At 42.8% G+C, this 23,178-nt stretch overlaps 1 protein-coding gene across 1 annotated transcript in view; it reads right to left on the reverse strand.

Annotated features, from left to right (window-relative positions):
- Positions 1 to 23,178, reverse strand: part of LOC132895889 (sushi, von Willebrand factor type A, EGF and pentraxin domain-containing protein 1-like) — a 220,294-nt gene that overhangs the window by 186,465 nt on the left and 10,651 nt on the right. Inside the window, exons 3-9 of the mRNA XM_060936640.1 lie at positions 22,639 to 22,824; positions 22,351 to 22,450; positions 17,296 to 17,372; positions 15,422 to 15,601; positions 15,147 to 15,323; positions 14,820 to 14,996; positions 13,249 to 13,416 (exon numbers count right to left, since the gene is read on the reverse strand). Of these exons, the coding sequence (XP_060792623.1) occupies positions 13,249 to 13,416; positions 14,820 to 14,996; positions 15,147 to 15,323; positions 15,422 to 15,601; positions 17,296 to 17,372; positions 22,351 to 22,450; positions 22,639 to 22,824 (1,065 nt within the window). The remainder of the gene's footprint in view (positions 1 to 13,248; positions 13,417 to 14,819; positions 14,997 to 15,146; positions 15,324 to 15,421; positions 15,602 to 17,295; positions 17,373 to 22,350; positions 22,451 to 22,638; positions 22,825 to 23,178) is intronic.

Here is a 23,178-nt window from a genome sequence, read left to right on the forward strand (position 1 = left end):
TCACAAAATTGGGCTGTCTGGTGGGCTGGGTTAAAATTTGCAATGCCCTTTTTTGTCGAATTTAGTATGAATTTAGTATAAAGTTTTGGCTTAATCTACTAAAAAGATTGTGGTCAGTTCATTTCCCCAGGGACAAGGTTCCTAATTCACAAAGTATATTTTTATTTTTCACTGATAGTCTCTGTTCTGCGATTCAGTGTCAGTGCTGTTACCAAACCACATTTTCTAGAGACGCTGAACAGACTGACTATTAATTCAGTTCTTCCAGTGGCCAAAAGGTGCCTCTCTTGTACTTAATTTTGGAGGGAATTCAAAATGGCAGAAGTGGTGGCTTGTGTCTTCTAAATTTGGTAAGTATTCCCGATTTTTGGCCCAGTATGTTAATTCACTGTCAGTGATGTTACTGTAATTTGCGCTTATTATGTGCTCCACAGAAAGAAGTAACAACTAGGGATGTAAGAGGCATGATGAGAGATGCAACCAGGGCGAAAGTATCAGCACAGTAATGCCGCTTTTCCACTACCAACGCGGCTGAGTTGGGCTGAGCCGTGCCGTGCTGAGTTGGGCTGAGTCGAGCTGAGTGGGGCTGTTGGAGTTGCATTTCGACTACAACTGCGCTGAACCGTGCTGGCTGGAAGTGGGTGGACACATTGGGTGGAGTTAGCGAAAGTGGGTGGACGTCACGTGATGTCGTTAGGCGGCGCAAACAGTGACATCAGTGATCTTTTAAGCGGCAGTCTCACGACCCGGATAGTAAACAATAAACATGGAGTCATTAGTGTTGCTGGTCTTGGTGCTGTGGCTTGTTGTCACTGACAACGCCAACAGATACTGGCAAGAGCGTATAGATGAGGCGAGGCGCATAAGGCTTCATAATTCTCGTAATTCGTAATTATTCTTCTTCCGGGTTTACGGTGTTTACAGATCCCAGCGTGCTCGTGGGGCGTGTGTGGGCATGTGAGGACACTCCTCCTCACCAATCAGTGCACAGAGGAGTGTCTCCTCACGCCCCTAGCCCCACTCGGCTCGGTTTGGCTCGCTTCAGCCCCACTCCAAAACCATGCGAGTTTTGGGTGCTAAGTAAGGCTGAAGTGAGCTGAGTCATGCTGCTCTGAGGTAGTCGAAACGTGAGCCGTGTCGAGCTGAAGTGAGCTGAAAAAGGGTAGTGGAAAAGGGCCATAAGCTTGTGGTTCATGAATGAAAATGTATTTTGTCATTTTTTGTCAGTGCTGTTAAGTTGCATGTGGTAACAGCACTGACACAGAGTAACAGCAATGACAGTTCAGGGATATGTTCTAATATTAACCCCTATATTTCCCAGATATTTTATTGAAAACAGTGCTTTTTATAGCCTAGGCCTACTGTTGGAATTGATTCGGTAGTTGCCCACCACCAATTTTTCTGGCCAGCCATGGAGGACATTTGCAGGTACGTGCCAAGTGATGTCATAACACTCATTGAAGAGCCGCAGCAGATTACTGAAAGACGGAACCATTTCAAGGTTGACACAAATGTTTGGAGGCTTGTGGAGGACTTTGTTCATGATATGGAGTAATTTTCTCAAACTTTTTGGTGGTGGCGTTTGAACTCTGAATTGGTGAAACTCCACATAAGCTAAGTTGTTGAAGCCCTCATGCTTCGGTACTTGTTGCAATGTTTGAGTTGAAGTTTGAACGAAATCATTGAAATAAGTAGCTGATAACTGCATTTTGAAGGCACAAATTGCCTAGGAGGAGAGGCACATTGTGATGGTCATTGTTCAGTGTGCAGATCTATGGAAAAGAAGTAAAAAAAACTCAGGATATAAAGAAACATAGATAGGGTGTGTGGTACCTTATTCTATGAATAAAAGTTGTTTCTGTTTAGGTGTTGTATTTAACTGGTAATGTACTGGTAACAGTAATGACAAGTGTAGCTCTAGTCACAGCACTGACATAGGTCAGTACTGTTACTAGGTTTTCATTCCTGTTACCCTTTGTTTTGGTTAGATTTCTTTATCTAAAAAGGGCTGACAGAAGGGTTATGCCATGTTTCGTTTTCTACCATTAGTACTCCATCATTTTATGACTGCTGAATTTATCATGTTATTGGATTCTTGTCATTTTGTTATTTGGAAGTTGTTATTCCAAGGAAATAAAGTTTGTGTTTACATGAATTTCATGTTTTCAATGAAATATATGTTTCATATCGTTTCTTTCACATGGCAGTGTGGGAAAGGGACACACTGTGTGCATGTTAACCACAGAAATCTCACAAAAGAAAGTTTGCTTCATAGTGCATTGTCTTCCATGACATCTGGTAACAGCACTGACAGTTCAGCTAGGTACTAGCATATAAAATATCTAAAAAAAAAAATGGAAAGTTGCGTAAAAAGTGCACTGTCAAGCTTTGGAACATGATATATCTATTCCCTACACTTACTCAAGCTGATTTTTACATGCATACGTGACAGCTACCCATCCCATTCTTATTGACTGGAAAATGCTCAGTTACTGTGAAATGACCCAGCTGAAAAGCTGTACCAAAATAAAACAAGCAAAGTTACCATGATTACCCACCTGTCTGCACTTCACTGTCCCACTCACTCTGAGGGACATTTACACTGGTGCCTAAACCTGGGATACTGAAGGGAACCTCCTGCATGGAGTCTTCGCTCTTCAAGGACCTCATCCCTGCCTTCACTGCTGCCCAACAAAACCAGCATCAAGCACTGCTCACCCTGTGCAAGGAACAGGAACAATGCTTTGAAGCCTTGCTACAGGCTCAGCAGGAGGCTAGACAGGCATTCTGGAACTTGCTTGCGTCAGTGGGGCCTTCGTCTGCTGTACCTGCAAACCTCCCCCATTTGACGCTAGTGAAGATGGGACCTCATGATGACCCAAAGGCCTTCTTTGCCCTGTTTGTGCAAGCTGCGGATGTGTGGGAGTGGCCAGTCGAGCAGTGAGTGGCTCGCCTACTGCTGCTCCTAACCAGAGAGGCCCAGTTCGCCACCCAACAACTTCCCGCCAACAACCAGCTGGACTATGCTGACCTGAGGCAAGCCATCCTACGACACATTAGCGACACCCCGGAACAACACTGTCAATGCTTCCACATGCTGACTCTAGAGGAGGGTGGCTGCCCATTTGCCTTTGGCCAACAGCTCCGGGACGACTGCCGGGGGTGGCTGAGGGTAGATGATCATGACGCCAAGGGGATCATCGATGCGGTGGCACTGGAAACATTTCATTGCTCGGCTGCCGGGAGGGACAGTGGAGTGGGTCCAGTGCCACCACCCAGTGTCACTGGATTGAGCTATCACATCGGTGAAGGACCACCTGGTAATGGTTCCAGTGGCAGGCGGACATCTTGCTTCTTGTCTCTCTCTCTCTCTCTCTCACTGCCCCCTCTTCCTGCCCCCGCCCTGTCCTTGCACCATGGGAGCGAGGTGCACCATATGAGCATGGTGCTCCCTCTCTCTCTCCCCTTATGTGTCTGTGTCTTCTCCCCCTCAGGTAAGTGATCCCTGAGCTACCAGTGCAGAGGTGAAACCTGGGCCAGTATGCTGGCGCTGCAGGGAGCCTGGGCATTTCCAGGACCAGTGCCAAGTGATGGAAGTGGGGGCTGTGGTCTAGATCCTCAATGTGCCAGACTGCCCTCGATTGAGCTGGAGCATACTGTATACCAGTGAGTATTCAAGGGGATACATGTTATGTGTTGGTGGATTCAGGGTGCACTCAGACCTCCATCCACTAAAGCCTGATTCAAGGTGAGGCATTGGGGAGAGCACAATTGGTGAAGGTATTGTGTATGCAAGGGGATGTTCACAAGTATCCGCTGGTGTTCATTCTCATCCAATTTTGGGGTATAAAGGATAGTGTATAGGCGGCGGTTAGCCTGCACCTCATCCACCAACTGATTCTGGAGATAGATTGGCCGGGGTTTAAGTGTTTAATGAAGCATGGAATAGTGGGCAGGTCCTGCAGTACTGCATCATGGGGGGATCCCAGTGTAGCATTGTTTGGGGAAGCCGTCTCAGAGCTGTCCAGGTCAGCACCGCATCATAGCGACACGGAGAGAAGGGAGCAGCCCACCCCTCCTCTCTCTTTTGGGAATTCCCTCGAGGATTTCCCTTCAGAGCAAGCATGTGACGAGATTCTGCATCATGCTTTTGACTGAGAGTAGTCAATAGTCACACCCTTCAGCCAAACACTACACTCTCCTGCCCGTACTTAACAGTAATTCAAGATAGGTTATACTGAGTGACGCAGGACACTCAAACATGTGGAAAAAATAACCCAGCTGTTAATCCCAAAGTGCCATAGAACTCGTATTTCATGTGGCTCATTTTAACCCTATGGCTGGACACCTCAGACAGGATAAGACACAAGCCTGTATAATGGCCCAGTACTATTGGCCAGGGATTCTTGGGGATGTCCGAAGGTGATGTGCAGCATGCTACGATTGCCAGCTGGTGAATCCAGTGGCCATGCCAAAGGCACCACTGTGCCCTCTTCTCCTGATCAAGACCCCCATTGGTATGGATCTCATTGGGCCATTAGACCAGTATGCATTAGGGCATCACTTTATTTTAGTCTTCGCGGATTATGCAATGCGATTCCTGGAAGCAATCCCACTGCGTAACATTTTAGCACGCAATGTGGCAGAGGCACTGTTTAAAATGATCTCCCAAGTCGGGATTCCTAAAGAAATCCTGACTGACCAGGGCACTACATTTATGTCACACACACTTCGCGAACTCCACGAATTACTACAGGTTAAATCCATTTGCACCAGCATTTATCACCCACAGACAGACAGCTTGGTCAAACAGTTTAACCAAACTCTTAAGAACTTTATTCGTAAGTTTGTAAGTGAAGACACACGTAAATGGGATAAATGGCTCGAGTCCCTATTATTCACAGTATGAGAAGTTAACAAGCCTCCATGGGGTTTTCCTCGTTCAAATTATTATATGGGTGTAAGCCTCACGGCATCCTGGAACTGCTGTAGGAAAATTGGGAGGTGGGATCTTTGTGCAGTAAAAATGAAATTCAATACATTATCGACCTGTGCACAAAACTCTACACACTCGGTCACCTAACCCAGGAGAATTCAAGAAGACACTCAAGAAGGAGTGTCTGCCCATCAACTGGGTGGTCCTCACCCTCTGATATTACCTGCTGAGGCGCTCTTTCACACTCTGTTTGGACCATGCCCCACTCCAGTGGCTTCATCACATGAAAGATGCCAATGCGTGGATCACCCATTGGTATCTAGCCTTCCAGCCTTTCAAGTACAAGGCGGTGCACAGGCCAGGGGTGTAAATGGTGGTGGTGGACTTTCTTTCTCATCAGGGTGAGTTGGCTGCAGGCTGGATGGTTCCCGGCCTGATTCAGGTGGTGTGGGTATGTGGTAGTGTGGTCAAGTGTCTGTTTGTGAATGGAGGGCAAAGCCGGGGAAGATGAGTGGCAAATTCATCACAACTGTGGTGAATTGATGCTCTGTGTGTGTACATGTGTGCGTGCATGTGTGTGTGTGTGTTTTGCAGTGATGGCTGAGGAGGAGGAAAACGGAGAGGTGGCGTTTGTCTCACTACTGGAGCATTCATGTGTGTGTGTGTGTCTGTGTGCACACGCTTGTGTGAAGTGACACACTAGACAGAGCTGAAAAGCTGTACCAAAATAAAATAAGCAAAGTTACCACCGTGGGTGGCACGGTGGTGTAGTGGTTAGCGCTGTCGCCTCACAGCAAGAAGGTCCAGGTTATGCCCCGTGGCCGGCGAGGACCTTTCTGTGCGGAGCTTGCACGTTCTCCCCGTGTCCGCGTGGGTTTCCTCCGGGTGCTCCGGTTTCCCCCACAGTCCAAAGACATGCAGGTTAGGTTAACTGGTGACTCTAAATCGACCATAGGTGTGAGTGTGAATGGTTGTCTGTGTCTATGTGTCAGCCCTGTGATGACCTGGCGACTTGTCCAGGGTGTACCCCGCCTTTCGCCCGTAGTCAGCTGGGATAGGCTCCAGCTTGCCTGCAACCCTGTAGAACAGGATAAAGCGGCTAGAGATAATGAGATGAGATGAGCCACCAAGGCATGCAGAAAAGCATAAAGCTCTCTTCCATGACTTGTGACAACTTTGGCCTAACCATCAGCTCAAAGAAAACTGAAGTAATGTTTCAACCTGCACCAGGTGATCCTTCTGTTGAGCCCACCATTACAGTGAATGGCCAAAGACTGGTGACAATAGAGAAATTTACCTATCTGGGAAGCACTCTCTCCAACTCAGCAGTTATTGATGATGAAATCACCTTTTGCATCATCTGAGCGAGCGCTGTTTTTGGCAGGCTGCAAGTCAATACGTGGGACCACGAGGGAGTTTGTCTGGCTTCTGAGTGGAGTTTGCATGCTCTTCATGTGGGTTTCCTCCGGGTGCTCCGGTTTCCCCCTCAGTCCAAAGGCATGCAGGTTAGGCTAATTGGTGGCTCTAAATTGACTGTAGGTGTGAATGGTTGTCTGTGTCTATGTGTCAGCCCTGTGATGACCTGGCGACTTGTTCAGGGTGTACCCTGCCTCTAGCCCATAGTCAGCTGGGATAAGCTCCAGCTTGCCTGCGACCCTGTAGGACAGGATAAGTGGCTACAGATAATGGATGGATGGGTTAAGACGCATCCAGTGTATTATAACATTTTCTACCATAGTTGAATTCTCAAATCGAATTGTTCAGAAAGTGTTGATTACTTTTCTATAATAGCCATGCTGACAATAGTGCAAGCTGCAAGGCAAATCACAGGTTCATATTAATGCACTCCTTCTTAAACTTTATCATTTCTAAATTAATTCACAGGGTCATGCTACATAGTCTAATATTATGGTGGATGCTCTTTGTAATCTAAGCCAAATAAAAAGCCAATTAAAAAAAAGGTTATTTAACATATTTAAATGTATAATCTTTGACAGGTGGAAGGTTTCTGATAATAGATGTTTATTTAGCATTTTTAGAAGGAAGTAAGTTTGTAACTTTAAGTTTTCTGACAGAGTAAGGTCCTCAGTATACAGGACTCTCTGTTTTGTGGTTTCTCTGTAAAGGCTCACTCACAACCCACTGCAAGTGTTTTGGACACGCATGGGTCGCAGGGTTTGGTAGCTTGCAGCCATGCCACAGGGTTGCGGTGAACCTGGGGGAAACTTTGGGGGAGGAATATGGGCAAAGTACTTGTCAAGTACAAGTAGCACACCTGACTTCCTCGAGGCGTGGGAAAAATTGCGCCGTTGGCCCATGGAAAGCACATGTCTGACGCACATGATCAGTGCATGTTCAATGAGTGTGGAGTGCATGTGACTTGCATTTTACCATTTTCCTGCGCTAGGAGTATGGGCCGCACTTGTGAAGCATGTGTGACGCATGTGATTAGCACGTTACAATCACTCATAACTTGCGTGTGATGCAAGCCAGGAGTGGGTATAAAACCAGCGTGTCGGCAGCATTCTGCATCTGCCTTTTGACTGAAGAACATTGGATATTTTGTGGAAAAATTTTAAAATTTTCAGTTTAAAGTTTACAAAATGGGACCCAAGAAGAAGCGAGCAAAAGTGAAGTAACCCAGCCTGAAACAGCAGAGGGGGAGGAGGAGGAAGAATTTGATGATGATGGTAGCAGCACCCGCAAGCCCTGCACGGACAGGGAGAAGTATGCCTTCAAGCCGGCAGAAGGCACAGCACCCCGCCAGAGGTATTTTCACAGGTAAATACTAATTAAACCTATTGCACTGTAATACACATGCTTTAAAAATTCATTTCGGTATCTATATGCTTATGTAATTAATATTATATATGCTGATTTTCATGTATGTTTTAGCTAACGACGCCCAGAAGTGAGGACATTGCAATCCCATCATTGCTGTCAGGCCATTGTGCCATGCTCAGTGATAAGGACAAGGATATCCCGACACCCACTCCCACCGCTCAGCAGGAGTAGGAGCAGGACAGTAGCTCAGAGTCAGAGTGTGTTTCAGTGCTCAAACTGTTGGGCTATTTAGTTGGAATTTTTTATAATGTAATAAAATGCGTTATTCCCTTATACTCATGTTTTATTATTTGACATTTGCATGGTAAATTAAACATATACTCAAATAAAAACAGCAAATGAGGTGGTCTTGTTCCCTTCTACAATGCTACACGCTACATGATTGGTTCCTTGGTTCCTCCCCCAATATATATATATATCCAGAGTCTTGCCCCTCATGTCGCATGCGGGTTGTGTGCACACCACACATGGGGTAGAAAGTGAGATGTACTTCTGTCTTGGGGGCCGCAGAAATAGCAAATGTGGAATACTTGTGTAGTACTTCTGAGGCACGTCACTTGTACAATGACCGTGCGTCACTCATGCGTCTTATGGTCATCGCAAAAAGCCCCTACTAGCCGTGCTGCTGACTTGGTTCAGGCGTACAAAAGGAGTATGGGTAGCCGTGCGTAGTGTGTGCGTTCTTGATTTTTCGCAAGACCCGTAGAATTTGCATGTGCAGGACCAAAAGTCTCCATGGGCAGTCTGCGACCTTCTACGGTGCTGAACACATGCAAGTGTTGCGCAAGTCTCAAGCACGGTTTTGCCAAATTTTTTACCATAGACCGCCCATAGTAGCATGTATGGCGGGTTGTGCGTGAGCTTTAACATGACAAGCTGCAGTTTTGTTTCATTTACTGTTAACCCCAGTCACACCACCCCATTATTTATTATTTTCCTGTAAGACCACACACCATTGTGTTTTATTTCTCACTTAGAAGTAAAATAGCAATAATAATAATAATCATCCTAAGACATAATGCATATATTATTAATATTGTAGTGACTCTCTAAATTACAGATATTGGTTGCCAATATATTAGTTACTCCATCAGAATACCTTATAAACTGGCAACTGGGTGCATGTCTTCCAATTCATTTTATTGTACACATGATATTAATGTCTAAAGGTATGAACTGGAGTGAAAGTCATGATGTAAAACTGGAACAAAAGTTGTTTGAACAGAGGTGGAGGTGTGTAACACCATCATCATTATCATCATCGATTAACTAATACTACAACCCCGATTCCAAAAAAGTTGGGACAAAGTACAAATTGTAAATAAAAACGGAATGCAATAATTTACAAATCTCAAAAACTGATATTGTATTCACAATAGAACATAGACAACATATCAAATGTCGAAAGTGAGACATTTTGAAATTTCATGCCAAATATTGGCTCATTTGAAATTTCATGACAGCAACACATCTCAAAAAAGTTGGGACAGGGGCAACAAGAGGCTGGAAAAGTTAAAGATACAAAAAAGGAACAGCTGGAGGACCAAATTGCAACTCATTAGGTCAATTGGCAATAGGTCATTAACATGACTGGGTATAAAAAGAGCATCTTGGAGTGGCAGCAGCTCTCAGAGGTAAAGATGGGAAGAGGATCACCAATCCCCCTAATTCTGCGCCGACAAATAGTGGAGCAATATCAGAAAGGAGTTCGACAGTGTAAAATTGCAAAGAGTCTGAACATATCATCATCTACAGTGCATAATATCGTCAAAAAATTCAGAGAACCTGGAAGAATCTCTGTGCGTAAGGGTCAAGGCCGGAAAACCATACTGAGCGCCCGTGATCTTCGGGCCCTTAGATGGCACTGCATCACATACAGGCATGCTTCTGTATTGGAAATCACAAAATGGGCTCAGGAATATTTCCAGAGAACATTATCTGTGAACACAATTCACCGTGCCATCCGCCGTTGCCAGCTAAATCTCTATAGTTCAAAGAAGAAGCCGTGTCTAAACATGATCCAGAAGTGCAGACGTCTTCTCTGGGCCAAGGCTCATTTAAAATGGACTGTGGCAAAGTGGAAAACTGTTCTGTGGTCAGACGAATCAAAATTTGAAGTTCTTTATGGAAATCAGGGACGCTGTGTCATTCGGACCAAAGAGGAGAAGGACGACCCAAGTTGTTATCAGAGCTCAGTTCAGAAGCCTGTATCTCTGATGGTATGGGGTTGCATTAGTGCGTGTGGCATGAGCAGCTTACACATCTGGAAAGACACCATCAATGCTGAAAGGTATATCCAGGTTCTAGAGCAACATATGCTCCCATCCAGACGACGTCGCTTTCAGGGAAGACCTTGCATTTTCCAACATGACAATGCCAAACCACATACTGCATCAATTACAGCATCATGGCTGCGTAGAAGAAGGGTCCGGGTACTGAACTGGCCAGCCTGCAGTCCAGATCTTTCACCCATAGAAAACATTTGGCGCATCATAAAATGGAAGATACGACAAAAAAGACCTAAGACAGTTGAGCAACTAGAATCCTACATTAGACAAGAATGGGTTAACATTCCTATCCCTAAACTTGAGCAACTTGTCTCCTCAGTCCCCAGACGTTTACAGACTGTTGTAAAGAGAAAAGGGGATGTCTCACAGTGGTAAACATGGCCTTGTCCCAACTTTTTTGAGATGTGTTGTTGTCATGAAATTTAAAATCACCTAATTTTTCTCTTTAAATGATACATTTTCTCAGTTTAGACATTTGATATGTCATCTATATTCTATTCTGAATAAAAGATGGAATTTTGAAACTTCCACATCATTGCATTCCGTTTTTATTTACAATTTGTACTTTGTCCCAACTTTTTTGGAATCGGGGTTGTAGTTCATACCTCCATAATTCAATATATGAGCATGACAAATTTCTGAAGTCAAAGATGTTAGTCACACAGAGTGTATAATTGACAATAAATTTTCCAGACACTCAGTGGAACAGATGAGAAGGGACAGAAGTAGCAGCATATCATGTCCAGTGTCTTAGACTCACTACTAAATACTTAAGTCACAAAATGAGCTGACTTATTGGGAGTGTCACTTATGCAAAGTGTAATGCGGCTGTGACAGACCAGACGCTCGCGGATTATAAATGAACTCAAGGTTTTAATGAGAACAGGGTAATCAAAGACAATGTACAAAAGCCAGGTCAGGTCAATACTGTCCAAAACAGTAAAGACGGCTAGACAAATCGTGATCAGGAAACAGGCAATAGTCCAAGAACCAGGAATCAGTAGACACGGGCAATCTAAACACAAGGTCTAGACAAATCGTAATCAGAAAACAGGCGAGGATTGAGAAACCAGGAATCAAGAGAAACGGGCAATCAAAACACAAGGTCTAGGCAAAGCGGAAAAAAAAAACAGAAGGCAAAAAGGGTCATACACAGGTAATCAGTACAATAACGCTCAGTAGGCTCACGAAAAGTAGAGGCAATACTGTGCAACGAACAAAACAGACAAAGGGGTATAAATACAGATGTAAACAAAAAGGTGCAGGTGATGGTGATTAGAATTCAGGGGAACCACTCCTAGGAAGTGGTTCCGGATTGGGTGACGGAGTGCATGTGGTAGTGACTGGTGAGTGAGGGGGATTATGGGAACTGGAGTCCTTAGGGTTGAGGCAAATGGAGGGTGAGCTCGGAAGCATGACACAAAGCTTTTTTATTATGTATTTATTTTTAGATTTTCTGTCTTGTTGGTCACAGCTTTCTCAATGAAGCCCATGGAGAGAGCAAATAGTAAGGATGAAATGGGAAATAGCTTTTAAAACCCAGGTGAACCACAATCCATGACTGCTTTATTGTCTTATGATTACAGTAAGTGGTGCATCTGAAGCATATTCTGAGAACACTGTGTGTGAGGCAGGTCACTCCCTGAAAGAAACACCATGCCACGTACAAATTCGCACATTCCTTCACAATTAGAGGTATTTTTGTGCAACCACATACTGGGACATATCCACATACTGGCATGTAGGAGATTGGAGAAACCTGGAGGAACTCCAGACAGACGGGGAAGAACATGTGCAGCAATGCTACCTGCTGCACCACTTTGCCTATCTATATCTAAATGTCTACATGTACTTCAAAACAGGTTCTAATTTGTTAAACAGGCAGTCCTAATCTTGAGTAAAGCCTGTGTATGTCGCTTGTACCGCCAACATAAATTTGATCAATGCTACATATTTATACTTAAAGGATTTCTTCAAGTCTGAGCAGGCATAAAGGAGGCAATAAGCATGATGTGATTCATTTATAATTTAGTAGGTTCATACAAGTATATATTTATTTTATTTTTCCTCATTACCCCTCCCCAATTTGCTAACTTGCCAATTCCCACTCAACAGCCAGCTCTTTCAATCAGACAACAGCTATCAACTAGAGAAAGTGAAGGCTAATACCATTCCGCCCAGACATGTAAAGCCAGCCACCCATCCATCCATCCATCCATCCATCCATCCATTATCTGTAGCCGCTTATCCTGTCCTACAGGATCGCAGGCAAGCTGGAGCCTATCCCAGCTGACTATGGGCGAGAGGCGGGGTACACCCTGGACAAGTTGCCAGGTCATCACAGGGCTGACACATAGACACAGACAACCATTTACACTCACACTCATACCTACAGTCAATTTAGAGCCACCAATTAGCCTAACCTGCATGTCTTTGGACTGTGGGGGAAACCGGAGCACCCGGAGGAAACCCACACAGACATGGGGAGAGCATGCAAACTCCACACAGAAAGGCCCTCGTTGGCCATTGGGCTCGAACCCGGACCTTCTTGCTGTGAGGCGACAGTGCTAACCACTACACCACCGTGCTGCCCACCAGCCACCCACATCTTTTCAAACTTTTGCGCAACATGACAGTGTATCCCACTTAGAGGAAAGCACTTGCTACCCTCTTCCACATACAGACAGAATGCCAATTTTACTTCCTTGGCTCCCAGCCACAGATGGCTGTAGTATCATCAGGATTCATATTTGTGATCTCCTGATGATAGGGTGAGCACTTTTGTTGCTCTGTTGGGGAGGTCAAATTTAATTAACCTCACCTGAGTCATTGGGACGCATAGCAGTCTGGGGGTTTTTGACAGCTCAGGGAAACCAGTCAACACTCACTAGAATATTAGAACCATACCAAGACAGTTATCAGATAAACTCTATTCCCCATGACACTGCTCTGAAGAATAATGGAAATAAAAACAGCATCAATCATTATTCAGTTATTTGGTTCTATGAGATTCTACTATTAGCAGAATCTCACAGAATCTCACATATTTCTAATTATAAAGGATTCACATTAACTGAAGTGAAGAAACCTTTCTGGATCATGAGCATATCCCTTAAGCATTGAAGAGCAAAACAAAACACACACTATTCTACAATGTGTAAAATCATTGATTGTTCTTACCCGCACAGTGTAAGGAACGTGGATTCCATCCAAGTTCCCCACAGGTCAGGTTACCAGACCCAATTAATCTGTAGCCTTTATTACACCTGATTTGGACTGAGACACCATATTTGTAAGGTGATGAGCTTCCACTGATAACTGCATTTCTGATGGATGAACAGGTGATCTCTGTATAAAGTAAAGAGTAAAAACCAGGAGAGACTTTAACAAGGTCTCATATGCACAAAAGTTCAAAGACAGGTTGACTTTGTGACCATGTAACTGAGCTTCATCCTTTTAACCTGTCATTTATACTTTCTGACTTATTTGTGGTTCCTTAGATTTAGACATGCAATGAAAAAATGAAAACATTTTTCTTTGACCTTCAAGTCTGCATATTTTTTGACTCATAGTCATATTCAGGGCTTAAGGGTGCCAAAGTTAGAATTTGGAACAAACCTCAAGACTTCATTAACTTCAGGTTATGTTTTATAGTGTACTTTTACGATAGCTTACCATTCTGTGGTTCTGCCAGAGAATTACAAAATCACAGTCACTACTCACATGAATGCTTTTGCCAATTATGCAACAAATTATTTCAGTACAATGAACTTTTTAGTATAAAAGTGCAAATTTGTTTTCCATCTGTATATGAATGAAGTTCATAAACATTTCATCGATCGCAGCACCATATCACTGGTGATGTCATAGCAGCTCTATATTAAATCATATATCAGCTATAAACATTCATTTATTCTTATTCAGTATCTGCCTTGTCCTGGTGAGGGTGGCAGTGAATCCAGAACTTGTCCCGGGAACACTGGGCGTGAGGGAGAAATACACACTGGATGGAACAACAATCCCCCACACACGCGCATTCACACACATTCACATTTGGGGAAGCTTATTGTAATCAATCCACCTAGCACGTTTCTCACGTCCATGTTTAATTTTTACTTTCTTGATGAACTTCCTCCAACAAAATAATTTACATAAATGCATGTGACTGGATGCAAAAAGCTACAACAAAGACTCTTCTACATAAGCTGTAGTACAGCAAATTCTTTCATATGTTGATCATTTCAATTGCAGAATTTTTAAGTGCTCGGCCTAATCCGAACAAATAATCTGCTGAATCCACAAGTGGATGTCCCCTGCTGAATGTGCCTAATGGACCTCACAGGTACAGGTGAACAGGGACTGCAAGGCTTCTGGGACAGGGCTGACTTTCATTGTATCTCCTGAGCCTACCGTTAGGTGTTTGCCATATCCTAAAGTCGAATGGTGTTTCTTAGTCCTCTGTTAGTTTCTCACCTTGCATAGAAGAAACATACAGCACACTCTGTAGAGTTTCCGAGTGCCAACACACCTCATCCAACTGATCAGACAATTACCAAGTCTTTCATGTGGCATTTCAAACACTAAGCACAAGAAGTGAGAAAACTATTCTATTAAGTGGGATAAAAACACTTCATCCCACTTAAAACCATAAAATGATGACAGTTTTGACCACTAAGGAGACCAGGCATATTTCAACATCATACAAAACAACACAATCATATCTTTTTTCCCAGGATTTTTCAAATACTTACCCTGACACTGAGGAAAAGTCTGAAATGTTCCATACTCAGTACATGCTGTTCTTGAAGCTCCACGAAGTCTAAACCCTTCATTACACCGGTATATGACTGTTTGACTATATGTATATAGATCACGCAGGGGGTAAAATATTCCGTTGCTTATATCAGGAGGTTTTAAGCATGTTACAACTGTGGAAGAAAATAATTGCAATTATATATTTGCAGTACATATTCTGAAGGAACTAGATCTTAAACAACAAAAAAAATTCAACTTTTGATTGTATGACTTAAGTAAATATATAATTATGTGTATTATTCAGAAACATTAATTATTAGTACCATTGCACTGAGGAGGAGGTGGATCCCACCCATTTTCCTTACAGGTCAGGAAATCAGACCCTTCCATTCTGTAGCCTTTATCACACCGGTAGCGGACAAAGTTGTTATATTTATAAGGTGGTGCTTTTCCTCCTATTCTAAATGAATTTGGGATTGCTGGTCTCTCACAGGTCACAACTGCAAAAAATAAACAAATAAACAAACAAAAACCTATTTGTGCTAAAAATACAGCTTATAACTATTAAAATAATAATGATAAAAACATAAAAACTCACGCCGACATTGAGGAGGAGGAGGCTGAAAAGTTCCATCACCAGAACATGATATTTCTGAAGGTCCAATAAGATCCAGACCTCCATCACAATAGTATGTGACTCCTTCTCCATAATCATATGCTTCGTTATCTGGTTCAAACACTCCACCTCTTATACTGGGAGGCTTTCCACACTTCACCGCTGAAACAAAAAACCCAACACGATAAAAATGCAGGTATTCTTTAAATATTCTACATAAATACTGAAGAGGAAATATTCTGATTAACCCCAAATAAAGATCAGCTGTTTCTGTAGGATTTTCTTGACATCTTTGTTTCATTTGACTGCTGACACCAGAGTCCACAAAGAGCTTACAAAACATGTACGGTATTCTCACTTGTCCGAAGTTATTGATCAAGAGAGGGGTATAAAAGAAAGACTTTCCAAAACATTAGATGTACCATGGAACACCATGAAGGCCATCATCAAGTGGAGAAAACAGGGCCTCACAGTGACATTACCAAGAACAGGACATAACTCAAAAACTGATGAAAGGACAAGACAATTATCTATCAGCAAGGCTGCTAAGAGCCCAATGACAGCTACCAATGGGGTAGGGTGGCTAGACAAAAGCCCCTTCTCACAATCCAAGGCCACCAAAAAAAAAACCCACCATATCTGTGGTGAAGCATGGTGGTGACATCATGCTTTAGGGCTGCTTTAGGACTTCAGCCAGAATTGGAGCTGTTATCAAGGTGGAGGAAATCATGACTGGCAGCAAATACCAGTCAACTTTAATGCAAAACCTTCAGGTCTCTGCTAGTAAGCTTAAGATGAAAAGGAATTTCACCTTCCAGCACAACAATGAGACAAAACACACATGCAAATCAACAAAGGAATGGCTTCACCAAAAGAAGATCAATGTTTCTGACGGGCCCAGCCAGAGTCCAGACCTGAATCTAATTAAAAATCTGTGGGGTGAGACCTGAAGCAAGCTGTGCACAGGAAATGCCCTCACAGTTTGACTTATCTAAAATGTTCTTGCAAGAAAAGTAGGACTATATTGCCAAGTCAAGATGTGCCATGCTGATAGACTCTTACTCAAAAAAAAAGAGTGGTGTAATAAAATCCAAAGGTGTTTCAGCAAAGTTTTAGTTTAGGGGTGTGGACACTTATGTAATCAGGTTATTGTCAGTGTTTTTTGTTTGTTTGTTTTTTGTTTCCATAAAAAACTTTGTTTTTCACTTGATTTGCATACTCTGCAATTTCACATTAAAATTGGAAAAAGACCTCACATAATTTATCTTAGTGTTGTGCTTTTATTTCACAAAAACCTGCCATTTTAACAGGGGTATGTAGACTTTTTATATCCACTGCATAACATTAAATGCTAAATGTCAATAGCAGTCTTCAAATCCTTCCTTCAAAGTCACTAATTATGAAAACACCAAATCACAATTCATTTTCTTTACCTACAGTACATAGTGTTCCAGAAAATGCAGTCTCTGTAACAGACTCTACAAAAATAAAGAGACCAGACCTCATGCTGAAAGGATATTCATGTCATGTAAAAAAAAAAGAAAAAAAAGAAAGAAAAAGGTTTAGAATTTAAACAGAACATTGCATGATTTGGTACAGGATACATCTTAGTGTTCATCACTATATAACACCTTTAGAGTCTGGAGAAATCAGTGATGTTCCTCCATAGTAGAAATTACATGCAAGTAATTTAAAAGGTCAGCTTGCAACATTGGTTCGCCTTCCTCTCAAACCTTGGCCAAGCTGGTAAAAGAATGTTGACTAAATTGTGAAAAGTTGAATAAACTACTATCATAGAAAAGTAGCAAAAACTAGTATAAAAAGTGAAAAATGTAAAAGTGGCAATATAGCATTACCTTCACATATAGGAGTTCTCCCATCCCAACCTGATTCTCTGCAATTTCTAGTTGCTTGGCTTCCAATAGGTCGATAGCTACAAATAGACATTTGTTTCAAAATATGCTTTCCAAGCTATTCTAATGTTCACAATCACCATTATATGCACTTTTGAACAAAAATATTGGCCAAGCAAAAGAAATCAAAATGCATGAAATTTTGTTCATCTTTTTCTCCCTAATTTAGTCTTGGCCAATTCCCACATTTTGATTTTGATTCAGAAATAAGTGTATATACAGTCCCTGACAAGAGTCTTGTCACTTATCCATTTTGTAGAAACAACAGCTTATAACCTGACTTTTAATTAATCCATTGGTTTTAGAAATGGCTCATATGAAAGCTAAAACCCTCCCAAATTATGTTTAATATACTAAAATAAATTTGCTTCACTGAAGAAAGATTGATCATTTAATGAACACAGAAAGGTCAGATTTTGGCAAGACAAAAGTTTTGTCACCTACAGGGAGTAATGTGAAAATTGAACAAATAATTTACTTCAAATACAAAAATATGTTGCATAACATCAGTGAATTAAGTAGTGGTGCTGTGAGATCCATATTTAATATCTTGTATGACTTCCATGAGCTTGAAGGACTGCATCCATGCGGTTCAACAATGATTCATACAATTTATTGATGAAGTCATCAGGAATAGCAAAGAAAGCAGTCTTACATGCCTCCCAGAGTTCATCAAGATTCTTTGGTTTCGTCTTCCATGCTTCCTCTTTCATTCTACCCCAGACATGCTCAATGATGTTCATGTCTGGTGACTGGGCTGGCCAGTCCTGGAGCACCTTGATCATCTTCGCCTTGAGGAACTTTGATGTAGAGATGGAAGTATGCGATGGAGCACCATCCTGTTGCAAAATTTGACCCCTTTTATGGTTGGGAATGTAAGAGGTAGCTAATACTTCTTGATATTTTAGGCTATTGATATTGCCTTCCACCCTGCAAATCTCTCACACACCCCCATACTGGATGTAACCCCAGACCATGATTTTTCCGCCACCAAACTTAACTGTTTTCTGGGTGAATCTCGGATCCATGTGGGCTCCAGTAGGTCTCCTGCAATATTTGCGGCGGCTGTGATGTAATTCAACCGAAGATTCATCTGAGAAATCCACCTTCTGCCACTTTTCCAGCGTCCATCCTTTTAGCAGGCTGTGGGCCTTGGCAAATGCCACACGTTTTCTTAATTGCCTTTTGTTTAGTGCTGGTTTCTGGGCACTGATTCGACCATGGAGGCCATTTCGAGACAGAATTCTACAAACTGTTCTGGTTGACACAGGGACTTGAGGTGACCAGGCCTGGTGGAGCTCTGCTGCAGTGGAAAAGGGGCTGGCCTTGGATTTTCGAGCCAACAAACGGTCCTCCCGAGCAGTTGTCTTGCAGGGTCTGCCGGACCTGGGCTTGTCAAAAACATCTCCAGTGTCTTCAAATCTTTTTCTTATTCTTTGTACTTGACGCTGAGACACATTGAAGGTGTCAGCCACCTCAGCAGTGGATCTGGTCTTCAGCCTCTTGATAATCAACGCTTTGGTCTCAGGGTGAATCTTAGGCATGTTGTCAGAGGCAGTGGCGGCTGGTAGTCTTTCAAACAGGGGAGGCTGGTCGGTTACGATATTTCCAGATTTTAAAAGAAAAAAGAAAAAACACATCAATTTTGCCCATACTCTTGCCTCTGATCTGGCTGATTGTTGGCAGGGTCACAAACTGTGAAATAACAGGTTCTTTTGCCCCATTAGCCTACTGTCCAATATACATGATGGTGGTGTTGGGGGGGTATATTTTAACATTTTATATTTTAAAATTGTGGCATGTTGTTTAAAAATTGATTATTGAAAGCAGCTCTTTGTCAGGAACCTCAGCAGTAACAGCAGAGTGTTCTGGAATAGGCACAAGCACTGACCTTGGGGAGCCAAACATAGAGCTGGGTGCCACACATTTCATTCAATGACACTTTCCCTATATTTTACTTATTTTGACTGAGAAATGTTTTATTGACAATTTTGATAACCCTTCACTTTTAATCCAGGTCTGTAGTGTGAAATGTTCTCGGCTGTGTTTTTGTTTAAAAATGTTTTCCAAATTGTAGCTGTGTTTAATTCATATCCAGAAAAATATATGTTCCAATATAATATACTCAGCATAAACATTTTAAATAGATTCTATATTTTTGGTCCATCCATGACATATTACTAAAGTAGCCTATTTACTGTTGTTGATGTGGGTCACTTGCTGTTAGCCAATTCACTTTCTCGTACCAGGAGAGCTGAAAGGAACGAGTATTATTCCCTACCTTTTTCACCAAGTCAATTTGAGGCATTGGTCTACCCTGCTCTTTAATTTTAATTTTTTCCTCAAAAGGAAGACTGGCAAATGGCTTCGCCAAAATTAAATCAGCAATGCTTGGCATCCGTGCGCAGCTTTCTTGCTAGCTGACTAGCCCCCTCAAGTTCAAGTTCAGTCACTCAAATAAACAAAATTTCTGGAACTAAGATAGCAAACTTGACAACACTATATTTACACTTTATTTACAATGAAAATATAAACAAACTAAAAAAGCTGGTAGAAACCGTATGTAATGAATGAAATCGAAATGTAAGCTGAGCTCTTACAATACACCACAGCACTTGCGAATCCGCATGGGACTGAACTGAAATTCACCGCTGCCTGTCTATAGTTGAAACGAGCTGTCAATCAAAGAAAATATCCGGCCGCTTTCACCAATCACCAGTCTCCTCGCGGAAACTGCCATGTCCCTCCCACTGTGAGGCTGGGAGTCCGTAGGCGGGCATTTTCGCAGTATTTGTCCAATAACCGTCTTGCATTTTGAGATTGAAAAGCGCAGAGCTCCCAAATGCCACTGAAGTCCACTGAGGCTGGGAGTCCGTGGGACTCCGTGGGCGGGCGTTTTCGCAGTATTTGTCCAATAATCGTCTTGCATTTTGAGATTGAAAAGCGCAGAGCTCCCAAATGCCATTGAAGTCCACTGAGGCTGGGCTGCATCGCGCTGTCACGAGGGGGAAAAACTCACGCGCACATTAGACGAACTGGGGAAAGTTATAACGGAATGATTTCGCACTGTAGTTGGGTTGAGCACATATATTTCTATGATTCTGGATCTGAAATAGCAATGTTATAACTTATAACATTGCTATTTCAGATCCAGAATTTTTAGAGGAGGCTGAGCCTCCCTCGTTGTCTTAAGGCCAATTTATGCTGACAACGCAATCCTCGCAGATGGCGTCGCAGATGGCGTCTGTGTAGCCCCCCCCTTGGCAGACGCTCTGCGCGCACCTCCCAAAAATTGTGACCACCGCAGAAGCCTCGCAGACAGCGTCGCAGACAAGAGGGCTCTGATTGGTCCACTCTACATCCGCTGTACACGCACTTCCGCTTCCCTACTTTCCTGGTTTGGTTTGTTTTCACTACCGCCATTTTTAAAAACATGAGCGAAGATGGAGCAGCACGAAGAGCGGTTGATCGAGGAAGTGAGGAAGTACGTACATCTATACGACTCCAGTTCTAGTCATTATAAGTAACCGGAGAATAAACACTCCACTAACCACACCCACCAACTACTCCTAGCGATTTCGCGACTTCGCGCCCCCTTGCGTTGTGGCGGTGAATAACATCGCGCACGCCTATTACTCCCCGCTCAATGATAAATTACAACTGTCTGCGAAAAGCTATCTGCGAAAGCCTTGTCGCAAGAGCATGCAGAGGCCCTTAAAGCAATCGCCCGTGGTCAGAGGTCAAGTTGCAGTTGATGTGAAGGTCTGGTGTGCTGGGGTTCTTTTTATACACACCCACTAATTGATTGATCAATTATTGATCACAGGTGAAGCTGTAATCTAGGATTGGGTGCATCATATGACAAGGTGACAAGACTTTTGTCTCTGCATAAACTGACTCAGTGGGCTTTACCAAGCTGTGAATGTTAGAATGCTTTTCAGCAGTTTCGTTTGGCACCAAAACATTATTTCAAAAGCTGTTGGGATTGAAATTAGCCATTTCTTGTAAAAAAAAAATTGATTAGACATATATTTGAGGGGCACTTAAAGGAACAGTCCACCGTACTTCCATAATGAAATATGCTCTTATCTGAATTGAGACGAGCTGCTCCGTACCTGTCCGAGCTTTGCACGACCTCCCAGTCAGTCAAACGCAGTCAGACGCGCTGTCACTCCTGTTAGCAATGTAGCTAGTCTCAGTATGGCCAATGGTATTTTTTGGGGCTGTAGTTACGGTAGATGCGACCAAACTCTTCCACGTTTTTCCTGTTTACATAGGTTTATATGACCAGTGACATGAAACAAGTTCAGTTACACAAATTGAAACGTAGCGATTTTCTATGCTATGGAAAGTCCGCACTATAATGACAGGCGTACTAACACCTTCTGCGCGCTTCGGCAGCGCATTGATACGGAGCTCAGATATCAATGCGCTGCCGAAGCGCGCAGAAGGTGTTAGTACGCCTGTCATTATAGTGCGGACTTTCCATAGCATAGAAAATCGCTACGTTTCAATTTGTGTAACTGAACTTGTTTCATATCACTGGTCATATAAACCTATGTAAACAGGAAAAACGTGGAAGAGTTTGGTCGCATCTAACTACAGCCCCAAAAAATACCATTGGCCATACTGAGCCTAGCTACATTGCTAACAGGAGTGACAGCGCGTCTGACTGCGTCTGACTGACTGGGAGGTCGCGCAAAGCTCAGAGAGGTACGGAGCAGCTCGTCTCAATTCAGATAAGAGCATATTTCATTATGGAAGTACGGTGGACTGTTCCTTTAAGGTCAACTTGTACCCAAGCGACAAGACTTTTGTCAGGGACTGTATAGGAATTTACTTAACTATTTACCGTAACCTAACCACTCTAAGTATAATTTGTCTACAGTTACATTACATCGCGTGTTCTATGCACACACAAGCACATACATGTATACACCACCAAATATGGACAAATATTTTAAAAATAAATAAATAAGGCAAAACAAATTATTTTACCCTTCATTACACTGTGCTGTGATTGTTGCACCAAAAAGAATTCCTTCTGGAAACAAATACTTTCCATTGGGAATCTCGCCAGGATGGCCACAGGATCTTTCTGGATAAAAATGCATATGCAGTAAATAGACATTTTCTTGGATTTTTGACTAGTTTGGAAAATGGAAACACAACATTCATAAAAAGGTTATTGAAAATTGTTAGATGACATGTCATTTTAGCAAACCAGTAATTCAAACTCTGCACAAATTAAAGCGCAATCTTAAAAGATGTTTGGTGACAAATTACTTTTGCATTGAAGTGCGAGGTCACTCCACTGTGTCCCGGTGCAGGTGATTGACCTGGAGGCTGATATTCTCACAGGTATATAACCAGTGGAACATCTGAACCTTGCAGAGGATCCATCAGGAAAGGTCTGTTGACCAGATTCATCAATTAAAATCATGTTTTCTCCAGCAGGTCTCTCACACTGTGCTGAGCAGACAAAAACATATCAGACATATTAGTGATTAGAGAATATATGGGTGTACAGTGGCTAGCACTGTCACCTCGCAGCAAAAGGTTCTGGGTTCGAACCTCAAGGCTGCCAGAGGCCTTTCTGTGTGGAGTTTGCATGTTCTCCCTGTGTCTGTGTGGGTTTCCTCCCACAGTCCAAAGGCATGTAGATTAGGTAAAAATACCCAGCCACTGAGACTGCAGAAGCCAGTGCTGGTCCCAAACCTGCAGAGATTGGGGAGGGTTGTGCCAGGAGGGGCATCTGATGTAAAAACCTATGCTAAATCAAATATGCGGATCATGATGGTCCGCTGTGGTGACCCCTAACAGGAG

This window comes from Neoarius graeffei, chromosome 13 (genome assembly GCF_027579695.1).
Source record: "Neoarius graeffei isolate fNeoGra1 chromosome 13, fNeoGra1.pri, whole genome shotgun sequence".
NCBI classification, from domain to species: Eukaryota; Metazoa; Chordata; class Actinopteri; order Siluriformes; family Ariidae; genus Neoarius; species Neoarius graeffei.